The 24,295-nt window shown below is 31.2% G+C and overlaps 2 protein-coding genes across 4 annotated transcripts; one reads left to right on the top strand and one right to left on the bottom strand.

Annotated features, from left to right (window-relative positions):
* Positions 1-4,971: 4,971 nt before the first annotated feature.
* Positions 4,972-7,562, bottom strand: LOC126659947 (wall-associated receptor kinase 2-like). The gene is made up of 3 exons (XM_050353277.2): positions 6,609-7,562; positions 6,364-6,513; positions 4,972-6,288 (listed from the first exon to the last, which is right to left on the bottom strand). The coding sequence occupies exons 1-3, from the start codon at positions 7,486-7,488 to the stop codon at positions 5,141-5,143; spliced, it is 2,178 nt and encodes a 725-aa protein (XP_050209234.1). The 5' UTR covers positions 7,489-7,562; the 3' UTR covers positions 4,972-5,140.
* Positions 7,563-14,145: 6,583 nt separating this feature from the next.
* Positions 14,146-20,347, top strand: LOC126660271 (squalene monooxygenase SE2-like). 3 transcript variants are annotated; one of them, XM_050353675.2, is made up of 9 exons: positions 14,146-14,440; positions 16,042-16,688; positions 16,940-17,051; positions 17,146-17,320; positions 17,696-17,864; positions 17,957-18,178; positions 18,715-18,990; positions 19,644-19,922; positions 20,068-20,347. In XM_050353675.2, exons 2-9 carry the CDS (start codon positions 16,458-16,460, stop codon positions 20,137-20,139), a joined length of 1,536 nt encoding a protein of 511 aa, XP_050209632.1. In that variant the 5' UTR covers positions 14,146-14,440; positions 16,042-16,457; the 3' UTR covers positions 20,140-20,347. The 3 variants fall into 3 exon arrangements, with proteins under 3 accessions (XP_050209632.1, XP_050209634.1, XP_050209633.1); XM_050353677.2 differs by having other exon boundaries at positions 14,148-14,440; positions 16,528-16,688; XM_050353676.2 differs by having other exon boundaries at positions 14,148-14,440; positions 16,523-16,688.
* Positions 20,348-24,295: the final 3,948 nt, after the last annotated feature.

Below are 24,295 nucleotides of genomic sequence, written 5' to 3'. Positions count from 1 at the left end.
TATAGGTTTATAATAAATTTGGTTATTTTAGTTTTAGGGTTAATTTTTGTATTTTAGGTTAATATGGTTAATTTTATGTTTTGAAAATAATATTAGAATTAGGCTCACTTGATAAATTGTTAAAATACTTGGTAATATTTGATTAAAATTGTTAGTTAGATATTTTTAGGTTTAATTGTTTAATTTGTTGAATACAGTAGATTGTTAATATTTTTATAAATATTGGTTGGTTAAATTAGGCTCATTTGATAAATGTATTAATTATATGTTGTTTAATTTTAACAATTTTATTAGTTTGTTATTTAATATTAGTTAATTGGATTAGATAATAATTTAATCTAATAAATTACTGTTTATATTATTTTCGTTAAAATTGGTGGTTTTGTGTATTGTGATTTGATTGCAGGACTTCCCTGAAAAATGGGTGATGCTCATTTTTAGGGGAAGTGCTGCCGAATTTTTATTAATTTTTTTTATTAATACGTGTTTTGATTTAGGTCTGACAGTCGCTGATAGCCCTTGATAGCCGCGCACCGTTGTTCCGAGTGATCCGGGCGTTTCACCTTCTATTTGCGGTTCTGCCCTTCAACAAGTAGGTTTTATCGCTTATTTTGATTTATTTTAATTGAAATAGCTTTTATTTATAATATTCAACCTAAATAAACCTCGATTTTATTCCCACCGAATAAAATCGTAAACCTAGCCATAGAGTTCCCGTCCCGTGTGTTCAAGAGATTGAACAACACGGGATTGTACAGTTTGTACAGTTCGCAAAACTGGTGCTTCCGTAACTCGATCACGAAAAATTATATATGTCTAGTAGCGGTAGAAAAATATTCGGTTGTTTTCCAGCGTTTGTTCTCCGGGTGGATGTATAGTATATGTTTTGTAACGCTTATTCCTCGAGGAATATATAATTAGCGTTACAACACATATACTAAATATCGCACTAAAGGAGAACGACGCTGGAAGGCTGCCGAATATTTTTCTCCGTTGCTAGGCATATATCGTGGCCGAGTTACGGGGCGCCTGTTTTGCGAATGAGATAGGGCCCTACCTTTTCAGCAGTCAATTACATTGACTTTGCTTATCTTGAGTGAAACCCCCTAATTATCCGCGCTACAGATGTGTATGTTTGCAGGATGTCCCGGTAGACAAGAGGACCCAGAACATGAGTGTAAGTCATGAACCTATATAATTTTAGTAGTTGTTTTACTTTACTCGAGTGTTAGATTAAATTAGTGTAAAATGTGTTTTAATGTAAATTGTAAATACTAGATTAGGTGTGTTAACAGCCGGTGGGTTGTATATGAAATGTACATGTTTGCAGGATGTCCCTGAAAAAGGGGTGTTAATCAAATTATAGAGGAAATGCTGCCGAATATTCGTTAGGAATTATACTTACATTTCATATGTTATACGTTTTTAACCGTTATGTGATATGTTTTTCTATCTTTTTGTAGGATGCAATTGCTCAGAGACTTGCTGCTGCATCGCAGCCGCCGACCGATGGGGGTTCTTCTAGCACAGCGGAAGTCGACGAGACCCAGCTGTTTCTGGATATCGAGGGCGTTAACAAGAAGCGTCGTGTTTTACGGGTTGGGTTCAGCGACTAGTGCGTACGTGGATACGACGACGTCTAGTAGGGCGAGGACCAGGTCCACACAGTCACAGTGAACTGAGGAGGAGATCGAGCGGCGTGTGCGGGCGGGGATCCAGGACGGACTGCGCCAGATTACCACTGAGGTGGAGGATCTCCGTGCGCAGCAGGCGAGAGCCAATGAGAGGATGGCCGAGATTATTCAGGCTGAGATGGCGAAGATGATGCAGACTCTTCCTCCGCAGTATCGCCCACCCCCACTCCCAGGTCCTTCAAACGATGACGACACTCCGACTTTGTAGTGTCATGTTGGCGTTTCTGACATTTTGTATTTTGTCACTTTATACATTTTGTATTTTTTTGCTTTATACATTTTGTTGCGTTATGTAAAATATAATATGTTTTTATATGAAAGCGTTCTTTTTCTGAAATTGAGTTTTATTAAGAATTGTAAATAGTAGATTTTACTGGTTATAATCGTCGTTAATAAAACAGGGAAACGGACGAGGAAACGGAAATTTTCCGCGCAAATTGTTTGTGATTTGCGACGGATTGGATCCGTCGCAAAGTTTGTGATTTGCGACGGATTGTGTCCGTCGCAAAAGCCCCGTCGCACAGTAAAATTAAGTTTGCGACGGATATATTCGGTCGCAAACTTAATTATCCGTTGCCAAATTCGTCTCCCTTTTCATTTTTTGGGAGACGAAATTGGCGACGGTTAGTTCGATATGGCGACGGGAGTTCCGTCGCCATTTTTGCGACCCCTTGGTCGCTAATATTTTAGCGACCAGACTATTTGCGACGGACAGATTCCGTCGCAAATCCGTCGCAAAGTGATATTTGCGACGGATTTTACTTAGTTTGCGACGGAATAGTCCGTCGCAAATCGCCTGCTATATAGTAGTGTTTTATAAATTGAGATAAATATATTCATTTAAATTATGAATATTTTCAAAATTAATTTTTTTCAAAATTTTGATCATATAAATTATTATTTTATAAAATTAATCTTTAATTTTAATTTAAGGTTTAAAATGAAAATTATGTGCTAAATATAAAAATTTATGGTTGGATATATTTGTTCAAATTTGTAAACTTACTCGATCATAATATTTCACATTATTTTAGGGACAAATTTGACAAAATACTAAAAAGATGGATATAAAATCATTTGGCTTTGTTTTACTATAAAATATAAAATTTAATATATTATATTGTTACCCACTTCATTTCATAAGGATATGAAAACCAACACTTCTACAAAAAAAAGAATTACAATTTTATTAATTATGATTAATTTATAAATTTACAATATCCCTTATTTTTTAATAAAAAAATTGAATCATTATGGAACAACTATATTTGATGTCTATATAACTAAATTATGTAGATATTTTAATAATTTTAAATTTAAGTAATATTAAATATGACAACCTTTATATAATTATATGGGTTCGTTTAGACTTGCAAGTTTTAAGGATCTTTTTAATTGATAGGACCTTCAAATTTTACGTCATTTTTTTTCAGGTGACCTGATATAAACATCATATTTTAACTTTTTTGACTAGTTAAAACACTATAGCGCTAGGCAGCAAACTGCTAGCTCGTGGGTTTGATTCCTCACACAAGCGCTCCCCTTCCCCCATTATCAAAAAAAAAAAACAACACTAGAAAAATATCAATATTTATCAAACACTAAATCATCATTTTAGAACAAGTTCAAATACAAAATTATAATTATTCTTAACAAAATCAACAAATAAAATTATTTTACTATTTTAAATAATCCAATTATTTATAAACTATGTAAATTTAAAATTATAGTACCTATAATTAAATAAATTTTCTCTGTAAAGTTACAATTATATTAACATCTAATCCTTATAAAAATATTTTTTATTACACTTTAATTATATATAATACAAAATAAGATTAACCTAATAGACATTACAATGACTATTGTATTGTATCTCCCATAGTTTTACATTTTAACCGCCTTTCAGTAAAAAAATTGCAGGTACAATGTATCAGCTGATTTTCATGAGCTTCCATATCAGCTTCAATTTTGTTCTTTCACCACAAATAAAAATCTCCGTAAAAGTAAAACAAATGTTTAACCCGATCTCGACCCGAAATCTCATTTGTCTGTCTTGAATAATTAGACTAAACAGTGAACTCGACCTCATATAAATAAATATTATTTCAATTGAGGTTTTTAGGCCAAAAAGATTGACGTGAAAACTGAATTTTATAACCAAATTAAAAAAAAAAGTTGCCAAATTGAAAAAAAATCAAAGTTTGGTTACCAAATTGAAGAGTTTAATAACCAAATTGAAAATGAAAAAAAAATTAGTAATTAAAATAGAAAAAAAAATCAAAGTTCAATAATTAAAATAAAATATATCTCAGTTTGGATACCTTCAATGTCTATTTACCCTAACGATGTCTGAACTTTTTCAAATCTTTTGTTTTGCAATCTGAATATTTTTTTTCTATATTAGTATTTCAACTAAAGCATATCAAATGAGCATTTTCGGCCATTTTCGGTCACCAAACTACTAATAAAGCTAAAAATAATTTTGAAATTTACCGATATGTTTCCGAGTTGCACACACAATTATTACCATTTATACTAATACGGCAGAAACTTAATGTAAAACAAGACTTATGTCTATTTTTTTGCATTATCGGTAATCCAGAAATGGCTAAAAAACACTCAGTTGATACATTTTTCTCTAACACTCACTTCATGTTGCCATTGATTTGCAGATTACTTCCGACCTAAATTCTCATGCGTTCACATCCTTAATTTGACCTAATCTTAATCCTTTCATGATAACTCTTTTTCCGTATTAATTAGGCTAAACGGACAGCTAGACTTAAACAAGAAGGTGCGACAAATCGCTTGACGGGGCCATAAACATTTCCCCACATCAAAATACAAAGAATATTGCTGGCAAATGGACGCCAAATCTTTGAAACTTCATGACCAGGGAGTCATCATAATTTTAGTTCGATTTTAGCTGAATTGCCAATAACAACGATCTATTTTATGCTTTAAATTGCTACATATAGTAGCTTCTTCTTCTTCTTTTTCATTTTTGTGTTATCTGCTAAATTTGTTAGTTGTGACTATTGGAAATTTGTATACTAATTCAGATTCAGATGTGGAATTTATATAGGTAAAAAGAGATGTATTATATTTGGCAATATATATGAAAAATATGTTAAAGAATCTGAAATCATAATGATTAAAATTGTTGCAGATTTTGTCATAATGGTATTTCTCTTTTTATGCAGATTCTTTAATTATGATTACATATTCAATCCGATTTTTTCATTTTGTGATGAGATTTTCTTACTTATAATAGTTTATACAATGTAAACTTTATTTTAATACCATAAGCTCATGCATGACAGATTAATCTGATATAATAAGTTACCAAAATATAACAAATGAAACGTTAATAACCCGTCGTAAAAAGGCTATAGTTGAATAATCACAAGATTTTCCAAAGTAGAATGAAAGTAAACAACTATTTAAATACTATCAGTAGAATATTGAAGGTCAAATGTTGTTAAACTAAGGATTTCATGTTGGTTGGATTCTGAAGTTCGCATGTCGATAGAGCAGTAAGGCGATTTAGCTAACAAGTGGTGAGTTTCGTGATCATCATCGTTCCAACTATTGTCGTTCAATCTCTTCAGCCTGCCAAGTTCCTCGGCGACTTGCTTCATACTCGGCCTTTTTACACCACAGCTACGCAGGCATTGTTTTGCAATGTCTGCGAAAACTTCAGTCTCTTCCGTTTGTTGTTCATTAGTGACACGGAAACAAAGTATTTCGCTAAGTTTATGATTTTCCAAAGACGACAAGAAGTACTGAATGATGTGCTCTCCTGATCTTGCACTAGAGTTGGGTTTCTCCCCTGTTAAGAGTTCGACAAGGACAACTCCGAAGCTATATACATCGCTTTTTTCTGTTAAAATACCTGTCATAAGATACTCAGGGTCCAAATACCCGAAAGTCCCTTGAATTTTTGCACCAATGTCAGACTGTTCGGGAGAAATGAGCACTGATGCGCCGAAATCTGATACTTTGGCAGTGTAAGTATCGTCTAGAAGTATGTTGGAAGACTTGACATCTCCGTGAATAATGGGCGGGTCTGCTAAAGAGTGCAGATAGTCAAGTGCAAGTGCAGTCTCTACAGCTATGCTCAAACGGTTTCGCCAGTTTTCCAGGACTAGAGATTTGCTGTGATGAATGTGATGGAAAAGAGTTCCGTTGGAAATGAACTCGTAAACTAACAGAGGAACTTTAGTTTCTAAACATAACCCCAATATCTTCACCACATTCTTGTGATTGACCTGTGAAACGATCCCTATTTCGTGTTGATACTCTTGATTTATTTGCGCCTTGTCGATATCTTTTGGCTTCTTGACTGCAATCTGTGTATTATCTGCTAAAGTACCTTTGTAAACATATCCGAAGCCTCCTTCGCCCAGAAGCTGAGTTGCGTCGTAATTTTTGGTTGCCTTTGCTAACTCTGCTTCACCAAAAAGTCGTACTCGCTGATGCTTTAACAATAAACCTCCATTCTCTAAGAAGTTCTTCTCCTTTGTTCTTCTCTTGTAGATGATGATGGCCAACACGGCCATAATCGCAACAGACAAAGCTGATCCAACAACTGCGACAAATATACGAGTTAGGAACATCATAAGTAGAATTGTAATGACTAGAACAAGAAGATCGAGGACAGTACTTGCAGCAATAGTTGTGATGTTCATTCCTCGACAACCAACTTTAGCATCACCCCGCATTCCGAGAGGACACTGGCATGTGTAGTTTCCCTTTGTATTTTTGCATTTACCGTCACATTTGTACTTTTCGGGTTCCTTGCACTCATCAATGTCTGTTTAAAGATGCAAAGAAATTAGATCCTCTAGATGAGAATTTGCATACCAGCATAGACAGAAGTTCCAAACAAAAGAGAAAATTCCGGGTTACCTTGACATCCTTGAGGAAGATAGGGATTTCCCACGAATCCATCTTTGCATATGCAACGATATCCATTACCATTGTCGGAGTGGACGCAGTTAGAATCAGCGGTACATGCATATTGGGAACCGGACTGTGCTACCTCACAGGTCTCCTCTCTTACCACCCATTCAATCACAACATCAGATTTTACAGGTTGCATTGGCTGAGCAGAAAGCTGAAGCTTGGAAACATTGAAAGTCCTTTCATCCGCTAGAAACGCAAATTCACATGGATTGAAAAGCAAAACCTCGCTGTGATTGTTCGGACTTGAAAGATCAATATTTAACGTCTTAAGACTTTGCGGTATTGGAGTTTGGCAGCATCCAAAACCAGAGCAGGAGCCCTCCAGAGTAATATTGCTACTGCAAAATGATATGCAGCCACTACCGAAAGTCTCTTCTTTATCTTTTATTAAAGCTAACGTATCACACCCAATCGTGGTGAGCTTATTTCGCGAATCGGAGAACCTGAAGGGCCCTCCTCCCAAGTTGATAGTCTGGCTGAATTTCCTTCGCAGCCCTGTCTGGTTGTAGCACCTCGATGCTGCGTCCACCCGTACGGAGATTGTGCCTTCCTCCACAGATATGTTGTGAATAGGCATGTTTCTGCCGAACATAAGTCGAGCAGGACTGAAACTCGTATTACACGTAAACCTAAAGAAATTGTTCAAGCTGCAACTAGGCTCGTTCTTGATCCCAGAAGTGAAGTTGATTCCGAATGGATACGGAACATCAACATCTCCACATTTATTACGACAATTATCAGATATTACGTCGCCCGTTGATACCCGTAAAGCCACTAACAACACCACAAGGAACATCATCTTTGCCTTGATCAAATAATACATGTAAATTTCAAGCACAAGGAGACATGTTTTTATATATGTCAAGAACAACACAACTTGTATTATTCTAACATAGACCAAGAAAATGTGTCAATCAGCAAGAAATTTCGTCTTCCGGACCCCGTAAATTAATGACAACTTCATACTACTACTTTTCTTAAAAATATTAAGAACACATGGGTTGTTGATCATACATAATTTAAATAATTGATTTCAGAAAGCAACTCATATATTTTTTTATTTTTCAGTCTATCTAGATGGCTCCATTTTTCCATCTCATAGGCTCTGAATTGTTCAAACAGGTCAAGCTGAAAATTCTTATTAAATTCAAGGACGCAAAATTCTTACATGATCAATTCAAAAAGTGAACCATTAGGGGTGTGCATCGGTCCGGTTCCAAATTTTTAAAAACCGACTATACCGAAATTGTTGAAATTCTCAACCGATCTGTTATATTTTTAGCTTCAAACCGGAAAATTAAATTAACTGTATCACTTCTAAACACCAAGCCTATTATCTTTGTTAGCCTTTGAATTATAGTTGATTATTGAACTCTTCATATTTGGCACACAGCAACATGAACATTTATTTTATTTTATCATTGTTTGTCTTTGAAAGTTGAATAATATAGTAAATGGAAAACATTCATTATTTTTTTCTTCCGGTCATTCAAATTGCCAAGTGCTGCAATACATTGATGTTTTTGTCATGTAATTTATCCATAATCATGGGAATTAATTGTTTTGTCAGTCTAGTATAATAATTATAGGAATCATGATGCACAGTAATTAATGAAATACTAAGTTTTATTTTAACCTTTTAATTTATTTTTATAGTAAATTATTAAAATTTTAAATAAATTTTAATTTAACCTTTATTCAAACACTTTGAGAGAAAAATTCATTAAAAAATTAATAAGAGAAAATGATTGCAAATGAAAGATCAAAATTGCTAAATAGGTGTATGGAGATTAAAAATTAACTACAATATAATTAGCTTAATTTTTTAATAAAAATATATTATTACTTCAAATTAATTAAAATATTATGAGTAATTACATTAATTACTATGCATTTTTTACTTTTTAATCAAAAAAATTTACAAGTTTATGTTTTCTTCTATCTTTGATGTCTAGTTTTTTTTTTTTGACAATCGAATAATCTTTTATTAATAATAAAGAGCAGTTACAGGTGTAAGAATTTAGAAAGGGTATAACCATTTCTAATGACCTGACATGGAACAAGATATAAACCTTGATTCGCAGATCGCCTTACAAAATAAAATCAAAATTACATAACCGCTCTAACACAATAAGATCCAATCCTTTTCTGTCTAACAGAAGACTCACAAACTCTTCATAAAGAACAACAAATCTCTCATATAGAAAGAACAGCAAAACTTTCAAAAAAGAAAGACAATCGCTGTAAAATAGTTATAAAAAAAAAACTAATATAACCTATAACGATTTCATCTTCAATCTTGAAAGGGTTTGATCCATCTCTGATTTTTTATTTGTATATCTATTGAAATTGATGCGCCTCGTCGATAGATTTACCAACGAAAATGAAAAAGATAAAAAGGAGTCGGTCATTTATTTTATTCTAAAGCAATAAAAAATAAATGGCTACCGCCAACAGCAAAAATAAACCATTGACGGCAGCCGAAACGAAAAACAAAGGAGAAACGTTTGACTGCTAGGGTTTTTTATTTCTGATGTCTAGGGTTTATGTTTTCTTTTATCTTTGATGTTTTCTTTTATTTTTGATGTCTAGGGTTTTCTTTGATGTCTAGTTAATGGGATAAAATGATCACTTAATCAATGGGGCCTTCACATTTTATATCATTACTTTGCAGGTGACCTGATAAAACATCAGGTTGTAAATGTTTTAGCCGATTAAAACAAAAATAATGTATAAAGTTATATTACTTCTTAAAATAATCTAATGACTTATAAATTATATAAATTCAAAATTATTATATTATAGTAGCAATAAATATTTAAAGTTTCAATATAAAATTATTTTTAATTGCAATTTATTCCTTATGAAATTAATTTTGGTCATTTTTAAATTGCAATTTATTCCAAATGGAATTAATTGTCGTTATTTTTAATTAAATATAATATAATTTATTTATAATATAAATAATTAAATATTACATTCATCATCATTTAAAATAGTGTCTGGATTTTTTTCAAATCTTCTGTTTTGCTGTCTGAATTTTTATTTCTTCTATATTAATATTTCAACTTTTTAAAAATGTAACAAATGAGTGTGTTCGGCCATTTACGATCACCGCACTACTAATAAAACTAAAACTAATTTTAAAATTTACCGGTATGTTTATCAGTTGCACACACAACTATCATATAAATGTATATATAGTTGTACATGCAGTTACTATTATTATTTTGGCTAAACCTATTTTGAGGTCCTTAAATTATATATTTTTGGTTCATTAGATCCCTTAACTTCTTTTGACTTTTTCGGATCCTTAAACTTTTATTTTTTGATTCATCGGGTCCTTCAACTTTGATTTGCCTTTCTCAAGTCTCTAATTGTTTATTTTTTGGTTCATTGGGTCCTTAAATGGATCTCCGTTTAAGGACCTAATGAACCAAAAAAAAGTTTAAGGACCTGAAAAAGTCAAATATAAGTTGAGGGATCTAATGAACCAAAAAATGAAAGTTTAAGGATTTGAGAAACCAAATAAAAGTTAAAGGACTTGATGAACCAAAAAAATGAAAGTTTAAGAACCTTAAAATGGATTTAACCTATTATTTCTATTAATATTGCAGAAAACGAGACTTAATTTTATTTTTTAGCATCACTGCTGATCGAAAATGGCTAAAAACACTCAGTTGATACACTTTTCTCTAGCACTCGCTCCAGATTTTCATTGGTACTTCCGCTCCAAGAAGGTGCGAGAAATCTCTTGATGACACCATAAACCTTTTCTCGAATCAAATATGTAAAGAATGTGGCGGGCACTTGGTTACCTAATTTTTGGAATTTCATTACCAGGTGACTCGTCGTATTTGTAGTCTGAATTTAGCTGAATTGCCATGAATAACGATCTATATGGGTTTATGATTTGGATTGCTACAAATAGTAGCTTCTTCTCTCTTTTTTCTATTTTCTTATTCTCTGCTAAAGTTGTTTATTATGTGTACTGGAAATTTGTATACTAATTGAGATTCAGATGTGGAATTTATATAGGTGAAAAGAGATGTATATATTTGGCAAGATATATGAAAAATAAATAAAAGAAAATGAAATCATAATGATTAAAATTGTTGCAGATTTTATCATAATTATTTTGCAGATTCTTTAATTATGATTATATATTCAGTTCCATTTTAGTTTTGTAATGAGATTTTCTTACTTATAATAGTTTTGTACACTGTAAACTTTATTTTAATACATGACAGGGAATTCTTGTCTGTAAGTAGAATAACTGCAATATAGTGATAATAAAAAGGTATATTGGCAAAATATGTTTCATTTTTTTTCTCGAATCAAATCTAACATTTAAAACTTTATGAAACAAATACAAAACTTTTCAATTTTTGTATTTTATAGCGCAAACTGTTTTCTAACCGTTATTTGCATATGTGACAGCCACATTATTGACATATTAAATTTTAATATTTTAAAATTTTACAATAAAATCTCAATTTTCAGCATTTTTGCGCTCTATAGCTTAAAAAGGATGACAAAATGACCGAAATTTGGGATGGGGCTACAAAATGCAAAAATTAGAAAGGTTAGAATTTGTTTCGTAACATTTTAAACGTTAGACTTAAATTACTTAAAATGAAACGTTGTGATTTGTTTTACCAATACCTTAAATAATAATTGTTAGAACAAAACATACGGTCTATGATAGTTGGGAATCAAGAATTATTCAATAACTTTTTGAATTTATCAAAAATGTAACTGTTCCAGACTTGAGTTAACATTTTTTTTTGAATGAAACAAAAATGCAATTTAATAATAAAAATGAAAGTTGTAATTATTTTGAAAAACAAAAAAGGTATTCGCTGTTGAAAATTATTTTGTTCAATAAGAAAAAGAAATTAATATAAGCGATTTCATATAAATGTTATTACAGGGTGCACATTTGGTTCGAAAAGAACCGAGCCAAAGCAAAATAATACTTTTAAATCAAATTGAATTTATAAGAATTTGAAAATATTCAAACCAAATCGAACTAATCGGTTCCATTGATTTTTAAAATCGATGCCTTCTTTTAATTCAATTTGTATCAAAATTTGACTAAAATTTCTTTATTTTAAAAATTGAATCAATCTAAAAAATCAAAATTATTTTATAATGTCAATTGAATTTTAATTTATCGATTTGATTTGGTCATTCAATTTAATTCGGGTATTGCTAAGGGTATAAATGAGACGGCTAAATTTGAATTATGTCAAGCTCGGATTGAGTTTGAGTGTGTTATAATACACTCAATTTTGACATTAAATGAGCTTAAATTCTAACGTTCGAGCTTGAGCTCGAGTTCAAATGATATGCTAGTTACTCGACTTCCAGCTTGATTTAAATTCAATAAAGATTATTATTCAAAAAGTATGACTTTTTTGATATTTTTAGGCAAAATGAGTTTTTATATCCATAATTTTAACCATTTTGTAAAATATCTCCCTCAAGTATAATAAGAACATCCTAGTCCGCCAATTTTGCAAATTAAAACAAATACATGTGAATTTCAAATTATGCCTATTTTCATAATTAATCTTTATAAATTTACGATTTTATTAATGATTATCTTACACAATTATAGTTTAATTTTAGTTAAAAATTATTTTGATTAAAATGAGGATTACGTGCTCAAAATTAGGTTTAAATTAATGGTTGAATATATTTGTGTGAATTTGTAAAGTTGGCGGACCATAATATTAAAATTAGTTTTTAGGAATGTATTTTGATAAAATGGTCAAAATTATGGATAAAAAAATCATTTTGTCTTTTTTATGATAAAATATGAAATTTAATTTATTAAAATATACACCTAAATTTAGAGATATAAAAAGCCTAAGAAAATAAATTGTTACTCCGTCCGCCCCACAAAAATAAAAATAAATGAAACTTCCACAAGAATCAAAACAATTATTAATTATAATTAGTTTATTAAAAAAAATACTCTTACAATATCCTTTAATTTTTTTAATAGTTGAATCACTGTAGAGCAGTTATATATAATGTCTATGTAATAAAATTATGGAAATATTCTAATAAATTTATTTTAAACTTATATTAAATATAATTTTTTCTATTTTTATGAAATAGAATAAATAATTATTTTGTCTATTTGGCAAAGATTATAGTTTATATATACATAAAAAATTATTTAGACTCTGTTTAGACTTAAAAGCCTTACTGAGCTCTTTAATCTATTTACATATTATGTCTTTATCTTTTAGGTGACATGATAAAAACATCATATTGTAATCTTTTAGCTGATAATACTAAAAAATTATAAATATATATCAAACACTAAACTATTATTTTCAAACTAATTCATAGATTAAATCTATCATTATCCCGAAGCAAATTTAATGTATAAAGTATTTCAGTATTTTAAACAATCTAATTATTTAAAAATTATTACAGTATGGTAGCTATAATTAATTAAAGTTTATACTCCCTCCGGTTCATAATATTTGTCGCATTTGGCCATTTCACATAGATTAAGAAAGTAATAAATATGTCTTGATTTATATGCTCTTTTACTAAATTGTCCATATTAATTACTATTTTTTTATGTTTGACTAATGTTTTTATTCTTACTAAGTTATTTATTGCTAGGGACAAATTTGGAAAATGACAATAAATGCTCTCTTGATAATCTAAATATGACAAATATTATGGACCAAAAAAATTTTCCAAATGCGACAAATATTATGGACCGGAGGGAGTATATGAAGTCTATAGCCGGTAAAAGTACTAGATAACATTCTGTTAAAAAGCAATTCCAAGGTAATGCTAAACCGGAGTGCTAATGTCATAATTTAGCATTGAATTTTAAAAAGCATCTCCAATACATTGTTATAGTATTTTTTTCAATTTGTTACATTGAAAAAAAAAATGTTATGCTGACCATAGCATTTTATTACTTTTTCATACTAAACTTAGTTAGTACTTGCCTTGGAGATACTCTAATATTGTGAGTTTTATGCTGTAATCATCAATAAAAAAAGGGTCTAATCACTTAGAAATATCTTATTTTTTGAACTTTTTTATGGGCTCATCTTTTAAAATCTTCAATTTTAGCCGGTTTTTAATTTTTCACATTTAATTATAATCATTTATTCAAATTGGAATTTAAAAAAGTTCATAAATCTCTCATATGGCTTCATTTTAAAAATTGATCATGATGAAAATGTAAATTGAAACAATATGAAATAATATAAACGAAATGTTTGAACTTTTTTCTACTTCAATTTGAACAAATGACTATAATTAAAAGTAAAAGTTACAAAATTGATTAAAATTGAAAATTTCAAAAAGGTGAAATTATAAACGAAAAAAATCACAAAAAGTGGGTATTTTTTAGTGATGAAATATTTGAATTTTTTTCAACTTCAGTTTGGACAAATGGCTATAGTTGAAAGTAAAAGTTAAGAAATGGATTAGAATTGAAAATTTACAAAAAGTGAAGGTGATAGTGTTGCAGATACAGAGTGTATGAGCTGATTTTTCATGAGCTTCCATAGCATCAGCTTCAATTTTTTTTTTCTTTCACTACAAATAAAATTCTACAGGTAAAACAAATATTTAACTCAATTCAAAACCCTAAAACTTCCTTAAATTTCACTTCGCATTGCCATTGATTCGCCGATCCCGCCCCCAAATCTCATCTCTCACAGTCTTGAATGATCTAACGGTGGACTTGATCTAAATCAGATTCCAGATCATTGGAGCTTCGTGACCAGGTGAGTCACCATATTTATGCTCCGAGTTTAGCTGAATTGCCATGAATAACGATCTATTTGAGTTTAAGCTTTGGATTGCTACAGACAGTAACTTCTTCTTTTTTTTCATTTTCTTGTTTTTTTTTCTTAATTTGTTTGCTATTTGTATAGGAAATTTCAATACCAAATTTGTAATTTATATAGGTGAAAAAAGATATATGTAGATGGAAATAAAAATGAAAAAATTGTAAAAGAATCTGAAATCATAATGATTAAAATTGTTGTAGATTTAATCGTAATTATTTCGCAGATTCTTAATTATGATTGAATATTCAGTTCCATTTTTGATCTGTAATGAGATTTGCTTACTTATAATAGTTTTAATAATACAGTGTAAACTTTATTTTAATACTACATGATAGGGAAGTCTTGTCTGTAAGTAGAATAAGTGCAATATAGTAATGATAGTAACTGTTAGCGCAAATTGCTCAGTCTAAGAAAAGATTATCGGGAATCGGAAATGGTTCAATGACTTTCCCGAATTTCTATCAAATGTAACTGTTTCGGATTTGAGTTAATATGTTTCTTTTTGGATTCAAACAATAAGCGCAGTATAATAATAATTATAAGAAAAATTCCTTGTTAATCCTTCGAGCTCTACCTAGTGATAGAGACGTTATATTCAAACCTGAAAAGTAATGCTAATTTAGCCTTTCTTTCCTTTGTTGTAATAAAAAATAGCACTTCTCTAGTACTATATAGATATTGTAGTTGAAGGATGTTGATCAAGAATTATTTTAGTCAATAGTCTAGGTTTTTAGTGAAAAAACACCTGATAATTCATTAAAACAACTCCGATATGAAAGCAATAGATATTTCATTGGATTTTTAAAAGAATAAATTTTAGAAACAAAGAGATGCTAGTAAACTCAGAAGATGTTAAATGAGATACGAAACACATGACACAATTCCCTGAAAAATTCAATATCCTTGGTTTAGCTTTTTACAATTCTTGATTTGAATCTAGCTGATTTCACCTTTCGACTAGTTTGATTTTTGTAAGATAACAAGGACTGAATGATTTAAATCCAACAATTCACATTGATTATAAATTCGTATACTTCTAGTGAATACGAGAAAACTAGCTAATTTATGTAATTAATGAATGGAAAATAATTAGTAAATAAAGCCGTCCTTTGTAATATAGACATAACGCATACCCTGTATTTTGAGTCACATTGAACATGTGATAGTCGATACCCGCATCAATCCTACTAATATCTTCTCACAAGAAAAGAAAAGTGCCAAGGCATAACATTTTCTTAGATACAAGAAATTAAAATTAAGGCTGGATGTTTAACTCCTATGGAAGTTCTTACTTCTTAGAATTTAAGCATTATTGCATTGTTAATTGCACATCTCAAAATATACATACAGAAAATTTATATGAACGCAGAAAGTTTGTTAACAGTAACACATTATTGTACTTGCTCCTTTCATTGTCCTAAATTTTGTGATGTAAACGTCTGTGTTGTAATTTGTAATGAGCAGATAGTATGTTGAGTTGTCGTTTGCTTTTACTTTGTTGCCTAATTTTGGACGACCTGTTGTTGGCTGCCCAGGATATGTTTCTTGAAAACAACCTGAAACTCCAAAGAAATTATCAGCTTAGCAGAAAGAAACAGACAAAGAAGTTTTCTTCAGAACTGATTGACTCTTTCTCGTTATTACTCTTTCAAGTCAACACTCTTTTGCCTGTCTCTTGTTTTCAAGAACTTGACAACATATTCATCATTATTTGAACATTTTTTATATATATTTGTCCATATCCCACATTACAAATTTTAATTCATTGTTTGAGTCATTTGATCAATACCCTTTGGACCAATTCCCATGCAGATAATTCTTTGACTAGCTTATACTATATAATGAAACCCCATAACTCAGTTTCATACACCACACAACTTAGAGGTTCAAAAAATTTCAAGCACCAGAGAAGAGAAAAATTTCCATTTTTTCTTCAACTTCAGATTTGGAAATGGAATATCTGTATCTTATTAGCGGATTCATAGCTTTTACTTTACCAATTGTATTGCTGTACAGTTTAGCTGGAAAGAGGAAAATTAATGTTTCAGGGGAGCATGCCATAGATTACATATTTCAGAATTCCGAAAATGATATAATAAAACCAGAGAAATCCATGGAGACGGATATAATTATTGTTGGAGCAGGTGTTGCTGGTTCAGCTCTTGCTTACACTCTTGGCAAGGTGAACTTTTCTTCCTTTTTCTTCTTTATTTGTCAATCATATAGTACCCTATGATGCACAAAACTTTGAGGAAGTTGCATTTCTTCGTTCTCAAAATGTTTCTGTATCCGGAACTCATTTGAAATATAGTCATATACTGTTACTTCTTACACCATTACGCTTTTAAACTGCAATTGCAATAATCCGGAAATAAGTATAGAAGATATGTTTGGCTTTAACCTCTTTTCCTTCTTGTTTATTTATAATCTCAGGATGGAAGAAGAGTCCATGTTATTGAAAGAGATTTGAGTCTGCAGGACAGAATTGTTGGAGAACTTCTGCAACCTGGTGGCTATCTGAAACTAATTGAATTAGGCCTCGAAGGTAAATCTTAGAATGGTATTATATTCAAGAGGCTTTTCTGTTCGAAATCAGATTTTTCGACTATAATTCATCTTATGTTTGAATAAAATTACAGATTGCGTAGAAGAGATTGATGCTCAACAGGTATTTGGATATGCTTTGTACAAGAATGGGAAAAGCACTAAACTTTCATATCCATTGGAAAGCTTTGATTCCAAAGTATCCGGAAGAAGCTTTCACAACGGACGTTTCGTTCAAAGAATGAGGGAAAAAGCTGATTCTCTGCCCAAGTAACTTTTCTTTCCATCCACATTTCATTTGTAGAAAGTCTTGCTGCATATTTCCTCCAATTAGTTGCGTGCAAAAATCGAACAATAACCAAATCATCAATTTGGTTCAATTCTAATTGCTAATATAAATTTTTTGAACTTTCAGTTCTATTTAGTTTTGAATCTAAAAATACTGTTCAATTTTAATACAAACTGAATCGAACCGAAAAAATCAACCAAACTGAATGGTTTAAATAGGTTTTAACTTTTTTTACATCCTGTAAATTCGGTTTTGTTTGATATTGAAAGAAAAAAAAAATTTGGTTCGACTGAATGCACACCCCTACTGCCAATTCCAATAGAATTTGGCTGCTTACACTTGTATTTTCATTACAGTGTCAGATTGGAAGAAGGAACAGTTACATCCTTACTTGAAGTAAAAGGGACTATCAATGGCGTGCACTACAAAACTAAGAATGGTGAAGAATTTTCTGCATACGCTCCACTTACAATAGTATGCGACGGCTGCTTTTCAAATCTGCGACGCTCACTCTGCAACCCTAAGGTGAGGATTACATATCAACTTCAGATTAAAAGTTTGTCTGCCACTTTGATTAGCTTTCAGTTGTACTGAACTTGTTTCATTGGTTGATGCAGGTTGAAATCCCCTCTTGTTTTGTTGCCTTGATCTTGGAGAACTGTGAGCTTCCATATGCAAATCACGGACATGTTATTCTAGCTGACCCTTCTCCGATCTTGTTTTATCGTATTAGTAGCTCGGAAATTCGCTGTCTGGTTGACATACCAGCGGGCCATAAGCTGCCTTCCGTTTACAATGGCGAAATGGCTGCTTATTTGAAATCTGTTGTGGCCCCTCAGGTAATCAACGTTTTCTTGGCATATATAATATTAATAAATACTAATGCACGTAGTCTATGATGCGCGGAAACCTTGAGGGAGCTGCGTTTTTCTGTTTCTGAAAACATTTTTGTGTCTGAAACTGGTAGGATTTTGGAACCTTTCGGTAAATAACAAAAATTAGACACTCATTTTCTAATAAGCAACTCTTTTCATTTAAAAAATCATAACAGTTATCCATATAAAAATTTATATTCTTACTTTTAAAGAAAATAAATTATATAAAACTTGATATATATAAAATTTTATTATATTTGATATTTAAAATCATATCCTTGAATTTTATTGTAGACATATTTCCTTCACATTTTTGTTTTTTATATTATAAAAAGTTATTTTTTGGCATGCGTTTCTGTTTTCGTGCAACATAGCCTGCAGGCATAGCTTTAGAGTAGAGACCTATTGTCCACATCTGGATGGTCCAAATTTGAACCTCACTGTTCCCAGAGTAGCAATAATAGTAAAAGAGTTACTAATCAGTCGCCTGCTTGTTTCAGATTCCTCCTGAGCTATTGGAATCGTTCAATTCTGCTATAGAGAAAGGAAAGATAAGAACAATGCCAAATAGAAGCATGCCTGCTGCTCCTCTTCCAACTCCGGGCGCTCTTCTTCTCGGCGATGCATTCAACATGAGGCATCCTTTAACCGGTGGAGGAATGACCGTGGCACTTTCCGACATTGTTGTATTGAGAAATCTGCTTAGACCTCTTCGTGATTTAAATGATGCATCCGCCCTTTGTGAATACCTTAAATCATTCTACTCCCTTCGAAAGGTAACCACAGTTGCATTCTTTTAATAAGAGTTTAACTGAGTCGAGTTTACGCCTTTACGGTTAAGCTTGACTCACTCTAAAATTCAAAACTCGACTTAAACTCAATTGAGTTTCATTTTAAGTGTTCGAGCTCGAAGTCGACAGAATAATGGAAGCTCAAGCTAGACTTGACTTGAGTCAATTATCAGCATAAATATTTTAAAAAATAAATTTATTATAAAAAAAACCCAAATGACAAAAAAAATCTAAATCTTTAGCAGAAGTCTTTTTTCTAAAATTTCAACTGTTGGGAAAAAATCGAGACGTTTCCAACGTTGAGTTAGAATGAAGACTTTCGCTAAAAGTTTGGATTTTTTTGGTCATTTGGCCTTGTGAAAATGGGGATGTTTTTGTAAGTTAACTAAAATTTGATTAGATTTGCGAGTTTGTCGAATTTTGTATAATGATGTTCGAAATTGACTCAAGCAGCTCCCACTGGAGGTTTATTCTATTAACATCAACTTGATTTTTGTCCGACAAAAAAAAAATTGATTTTTGAGTCAATTTCGAGGAGTAGTTCGCGTGTTGACTCAACTCTATTACACCTCTAGTTATGATCTTATGTTCTAGCATAGATTTGATTCTTACAATGATTATATTTCCTGACCCTACAGCCAGTGGCATCTACCATAAACACATTAGCAGGAGCATTATACAAGGTGTTTAGTTCATCATCTGATCCAGCACAAAATGAAATGCGTCAAGCATGCTTCGACTATCTCAGTCTCGGTGGCGCGTTTTCAGAAGGACCCATTGCTTTACTCTCTGGTTTAAACCCTCGGCCGTTGAGCTTGGTTTTCCACTTCTTTGCTGTTGCAATGTATGGCGTTGGCCGCTTGATATTTCCATTGCCGTCAGCTAAGCGCATGTGGATGGGGGCCAGGATGATCCAAGTACGTACCACCAACTACATATTTAGAAACATTCGATTCGTTAATTCTGAAAAAGTCGATCAAAAATTGATATTTTCACTACCCAACTGAAATATCGAATGTACCAAGTTTATGCAGATCTGATGATGTCTTTTTTTTTTTGCAGGTTGCATCTGGAATAATTTTTCCCATAGTAAGGGCTGAAGGAGTTAAACAAATGTTCTTCTCCAAAACCTAACATTGAAGATGATATTTTAGCATAGCATTTTTTTAGTTGATAAACTAACAATTTGATTGTCAATTGACCAATGTAACTGTTGATTTTAGTTTGCTAACAGATTCTTAATTTTTTACTTACCTTCTTGTAATTGCTCTAGCAGAATTGTAGTGCAATGTAATTTCAGTAATATAGGAAGTGATATAAAATATAAAATCTTTGCCTTGCATTTCAGTTTTGTACTAAAATTTCAAATTGTATTAAAACGGTACAAAAAAATTAATTGTATTTCAAACGATAGTATATTGTCACTTTTGGCTACAATAAAATGATATTATGACATCAGTTGTCATAATATTGATCCCCATATAATATAAGTTATATAACATCTCCAACATATTTTTAAAACATATTGTCATTAGTTATTCCATCAAATTATTTTGGTTTGAACATTTTTGAAGTTCACTTACAATAGAAACTTAATCTTTAAGACAGATTTTAATACAGCTTAATATTTTGATGCTAGATTAAAATATAGGATACAAAAACTAGTACCCTCCATTAGCTTCCCTTCCTTCTTTTTGTCTCAGCCAACCCACTTTTCATCTTGCCATGTAGCTCGATATCTCATCTTCAAATCTCATCTTTCACAATTTTGACATTATGGTACCAAAATTTTATGACCTAATTTACTCTTAATACACCAAAATCGGAGCCCATAAGAGCAAATAGGATCCGATGATAAGATTGGTCAAAAAATTTGCAACAAAATCATTTGATTCGATAAGAAAATTTCATTTTTTAATGAGAGCGCAATATTTTCTCAATGGTAACCGTGAAACATTTCCACGTCAGAAATTTAGCGACAGTGGAATAATTGTATGCCGGAGACCATAAAGGATTCATTATTAGATCCGGAGAGAGCAATATGAAAAGCGTGTAGCTGAATTGCCATGAATAACGATCTAATTTTCTGCCTATAAATTGGAAATCAGTGGAACAAATTTTTTATAAAAATATTTTAGAAATGTATAATTTTAGAAATTAACTAACATTTTTATAAAATATCAAGGAAACTCGAAATATAAGAATGAATAAATTTTCTTGTTCGAAATGAAATTTAAAAAATATGACTAAATATGTTGTGTTAAAAAACAAAATTTAAAGCAAACGAGCGGAGTATTTCCTTTATTTTTCTTTTCTTTTTGACATTTTGAGTGTGAGTTTTTTTTTTTTTCTCTAAGATAGGAGGACAGGTGTATGATTCAACTGTGAAGAAATGGAATTTATATAGTAAAAGAGAGAGTGCAATAAATATTAAATATTAAAATCCTGGGATTTTATGATCTAAATGAATATGAAGTTATGATAATAAAAAGAAAATTCAGATTTTATCATTTAAACTTTGGATTCATTTAGATTTTGTTACTTGATTTTATTTATTGTATTTATAGTATGTTTCAATACTATGGCCACCTTCATCACCCCAAATCTTTTTATTTGTTATGTAGAATAACAATAATATAGTAACATACTTTTTAAAATTTAAGAATTTCAATTCAGCCATATCAAAAGTGGTTATAGAAATTAATAATGCGTTTTTATTGACATAACATAGGACAAGATACTTGAATATTAACATCCGCAACATTATTCGTAGCTCGTCTAATAAACTTAAGAATTAAATTACATAAATTTTAATTGGAATTATACAATTAAATTCTTTTTAAACGGGTGTTTATAAAATAGGAGTTAGATTGCTGATCGGACGGTAGTTGTCTTATCAACACTTCGATATTTAAGTCAGTATTGAATTTGAGAGATTATTAATTTGTAATTGTAATTAGTCTGTGTGTAGGTAATACCTCAAGACCTAAACTTAGGACAAATAAAAAAAGAACAAAGGGTCAATTCACCCCCTCAACTTGGCACGAAATATCAAATAAGTCATTTTAGACGTTTTTGGGTCGAACAGACCCGCAACTTGCGTTTTTCGCTCAAATCAACCCCTCTGACACAAAAACACTCATAAAAGAGAGTGGGATTGTTAATTACAAAAATTAATCAAAATTTAGTACTAATTAAATACAGTAAGAACTCTAATTAACACTAATTAAATTTAATTAAACCTAACCCTAATCCACAGATGGAAACCGCCGCCGCCGCCGCCCCTATCAAAGGTAACCGCCGTCGAACTGCCCCTAATCTAACAATTACCGTTGTCACCTTCCTCCACCAATTTCCACCACCAACTTCCACCAAGCTTTCAAGCTGCCGCCGTTCAGTTCAAACAACCACTGTCACGCAATTTATCAGTTCACACACACCAACAACAAAATCAGTAAAATTAAAAGCATAATCAAAAGCTGTTGCTCGTCGTTCTCACTGTTGCTTATGCTCTTGTCCCCGTCGTCGAACTCACAAGGCAGATGATATGGAGGAGAAGCGGAGGAGGAAGAAGTTGACGGCAGTTTAAGAAGCAACGCCGGTACCAGCGCCTTGTCCACCAACATCAGCAGCAGCGGAAACGGATCGGACGAAAGAGGCTATAGCGGCGGACGAACAGAAACGACATCGGTGGATGAACGGAAGCATCAGCTAACGAACGAACGAAGAAGAAGAGAGGCCATTCTAGCTGTTGATTCATTAAGAATAAAAGGACGGCGGTGAAGGTGGTAGAAAGTTTGAAGGCGGCTGAAATGTGAAGAAGAAGTAGAATAATTAGGTTTAAGCTAAAATATGAAAAAAGTGTTGTAAGATTCTTCAATTTTTATTTGAAATTTAATTTAACTTTTGAATTTTACAAATATAAGGATTATAAATGAAAATTAAGAGTTATTAAATGTTAATTTGAAAAATAAAATAAAATTAAGGATCATTTCAAACTTTTTTACATTTTAAATTGGAGAGTGTATCTCACTCAAGGAAGTGAGAGTGGGGAAGGGCCTTTTTGATGCTAAAGTGCTAAGTTGCGGGTCTGTTTGACCCAAAAACGTCCAAAATAACTTATTTGATATTTCGTGCCAAGTTGAGGGGGTGAATTGACCCTTTGTTCAATAAAAAAATTAAAATAATAGTGTGTTGTAATTAATAATAATTTTAAGAAAAAAATATTACTCTATAAAATAGATATGATAATACGTCATATATGAAAGAAATAATTACTATGACCCTCACAAGGGAAGGTCATAATTTATCCCTCAATTTATTTTCAATATTACATTTTGCTATATTATATTTTAAAAATAATGCAAAAGATACCATATGAAAGAGGGATGCTCTTAAATAAATATTTCTGTGAAGTCCGATATCTCCATTTTTTTTTTCAAAGATAACCTACTCTAATTGTTAGCGGAATTAGCGAGAGTTAATATTAGACATTTTTTAAATTGGCACACTGCCCATGAATATTGAGGGTCATATACATATTATTAGAGATTGATCAACTGTGCCACGCCTTCAAGTATAAGTCCAATATCTCCTTGCAAAAAGAAGGAAAACAACGTGCATGTGCCATTATTTTGAGAAAACACGTGCTAGCTCTAATTTTTTCTGAAAAAGCAAATAAAATTTAAAAAATATGTCATTAAAAGGACTCTATTAAAAAAGTTGGGGCCATTTTGGAGATAAAGAAAGCTTTTTATAAAAAAATTTGTTTTTAATTAAATATTTGTAAAAATATGTATTAATTTTTTTTTAAATACGCTCTTTTAATAGATTATTAGTAGATATCGTATTTTTTAAAAAAAATATTTAAAAGTATTTTTATAACAGCAATAAAGGTAAAAAGTACAAAAAAATTCTCATAGTTTTCACAAAAATATAAATCGGCCTTTTTATTTTTTGGGATATAATTAAGCCCTCTTTGTTTTCAAATAAAACAAATAACCCCTTTCATCCAACATCATTAGAAACACTCGTTAATGGCTGACATGTCTCTCATAATCATAGAAAAACGTTCAAAAATAATTTTAATATTTAAAATATTTACCAAAAATTTGAGGGGATAAGTGTCCTAAAAGTAAATGAAGAGGGTTTATTTGTTCAATTTTAAAATAATAAGAGTTTAATTGTCTAATTTTAAAAATACGGAGGCTTAATTGTATCCAGATAAAGTAAAAGAGCTGATCTATACTTTTGAAAAAAATCCAAGGGTTTTTTTATACCTTCTGCCTAA

The sequence above is a fragment of the Mercurialis annua genome, linkage group LG8 (genome assembly GCF_937616625.2).
Source record: "Mercurialis annua linkage group LG8, ddMerAnnu1.2, whole genome shotgun sequence".
NCBI lineage: Eukaryota > Viridiplantae > Streptophyta > Magnoliopsida > Malpighiales > Euphorbiaceae > Mercurialis > Mercurialis annua.
This window is presented reverse-complemented; position numbering and strand designations above follow the sequence as displayed.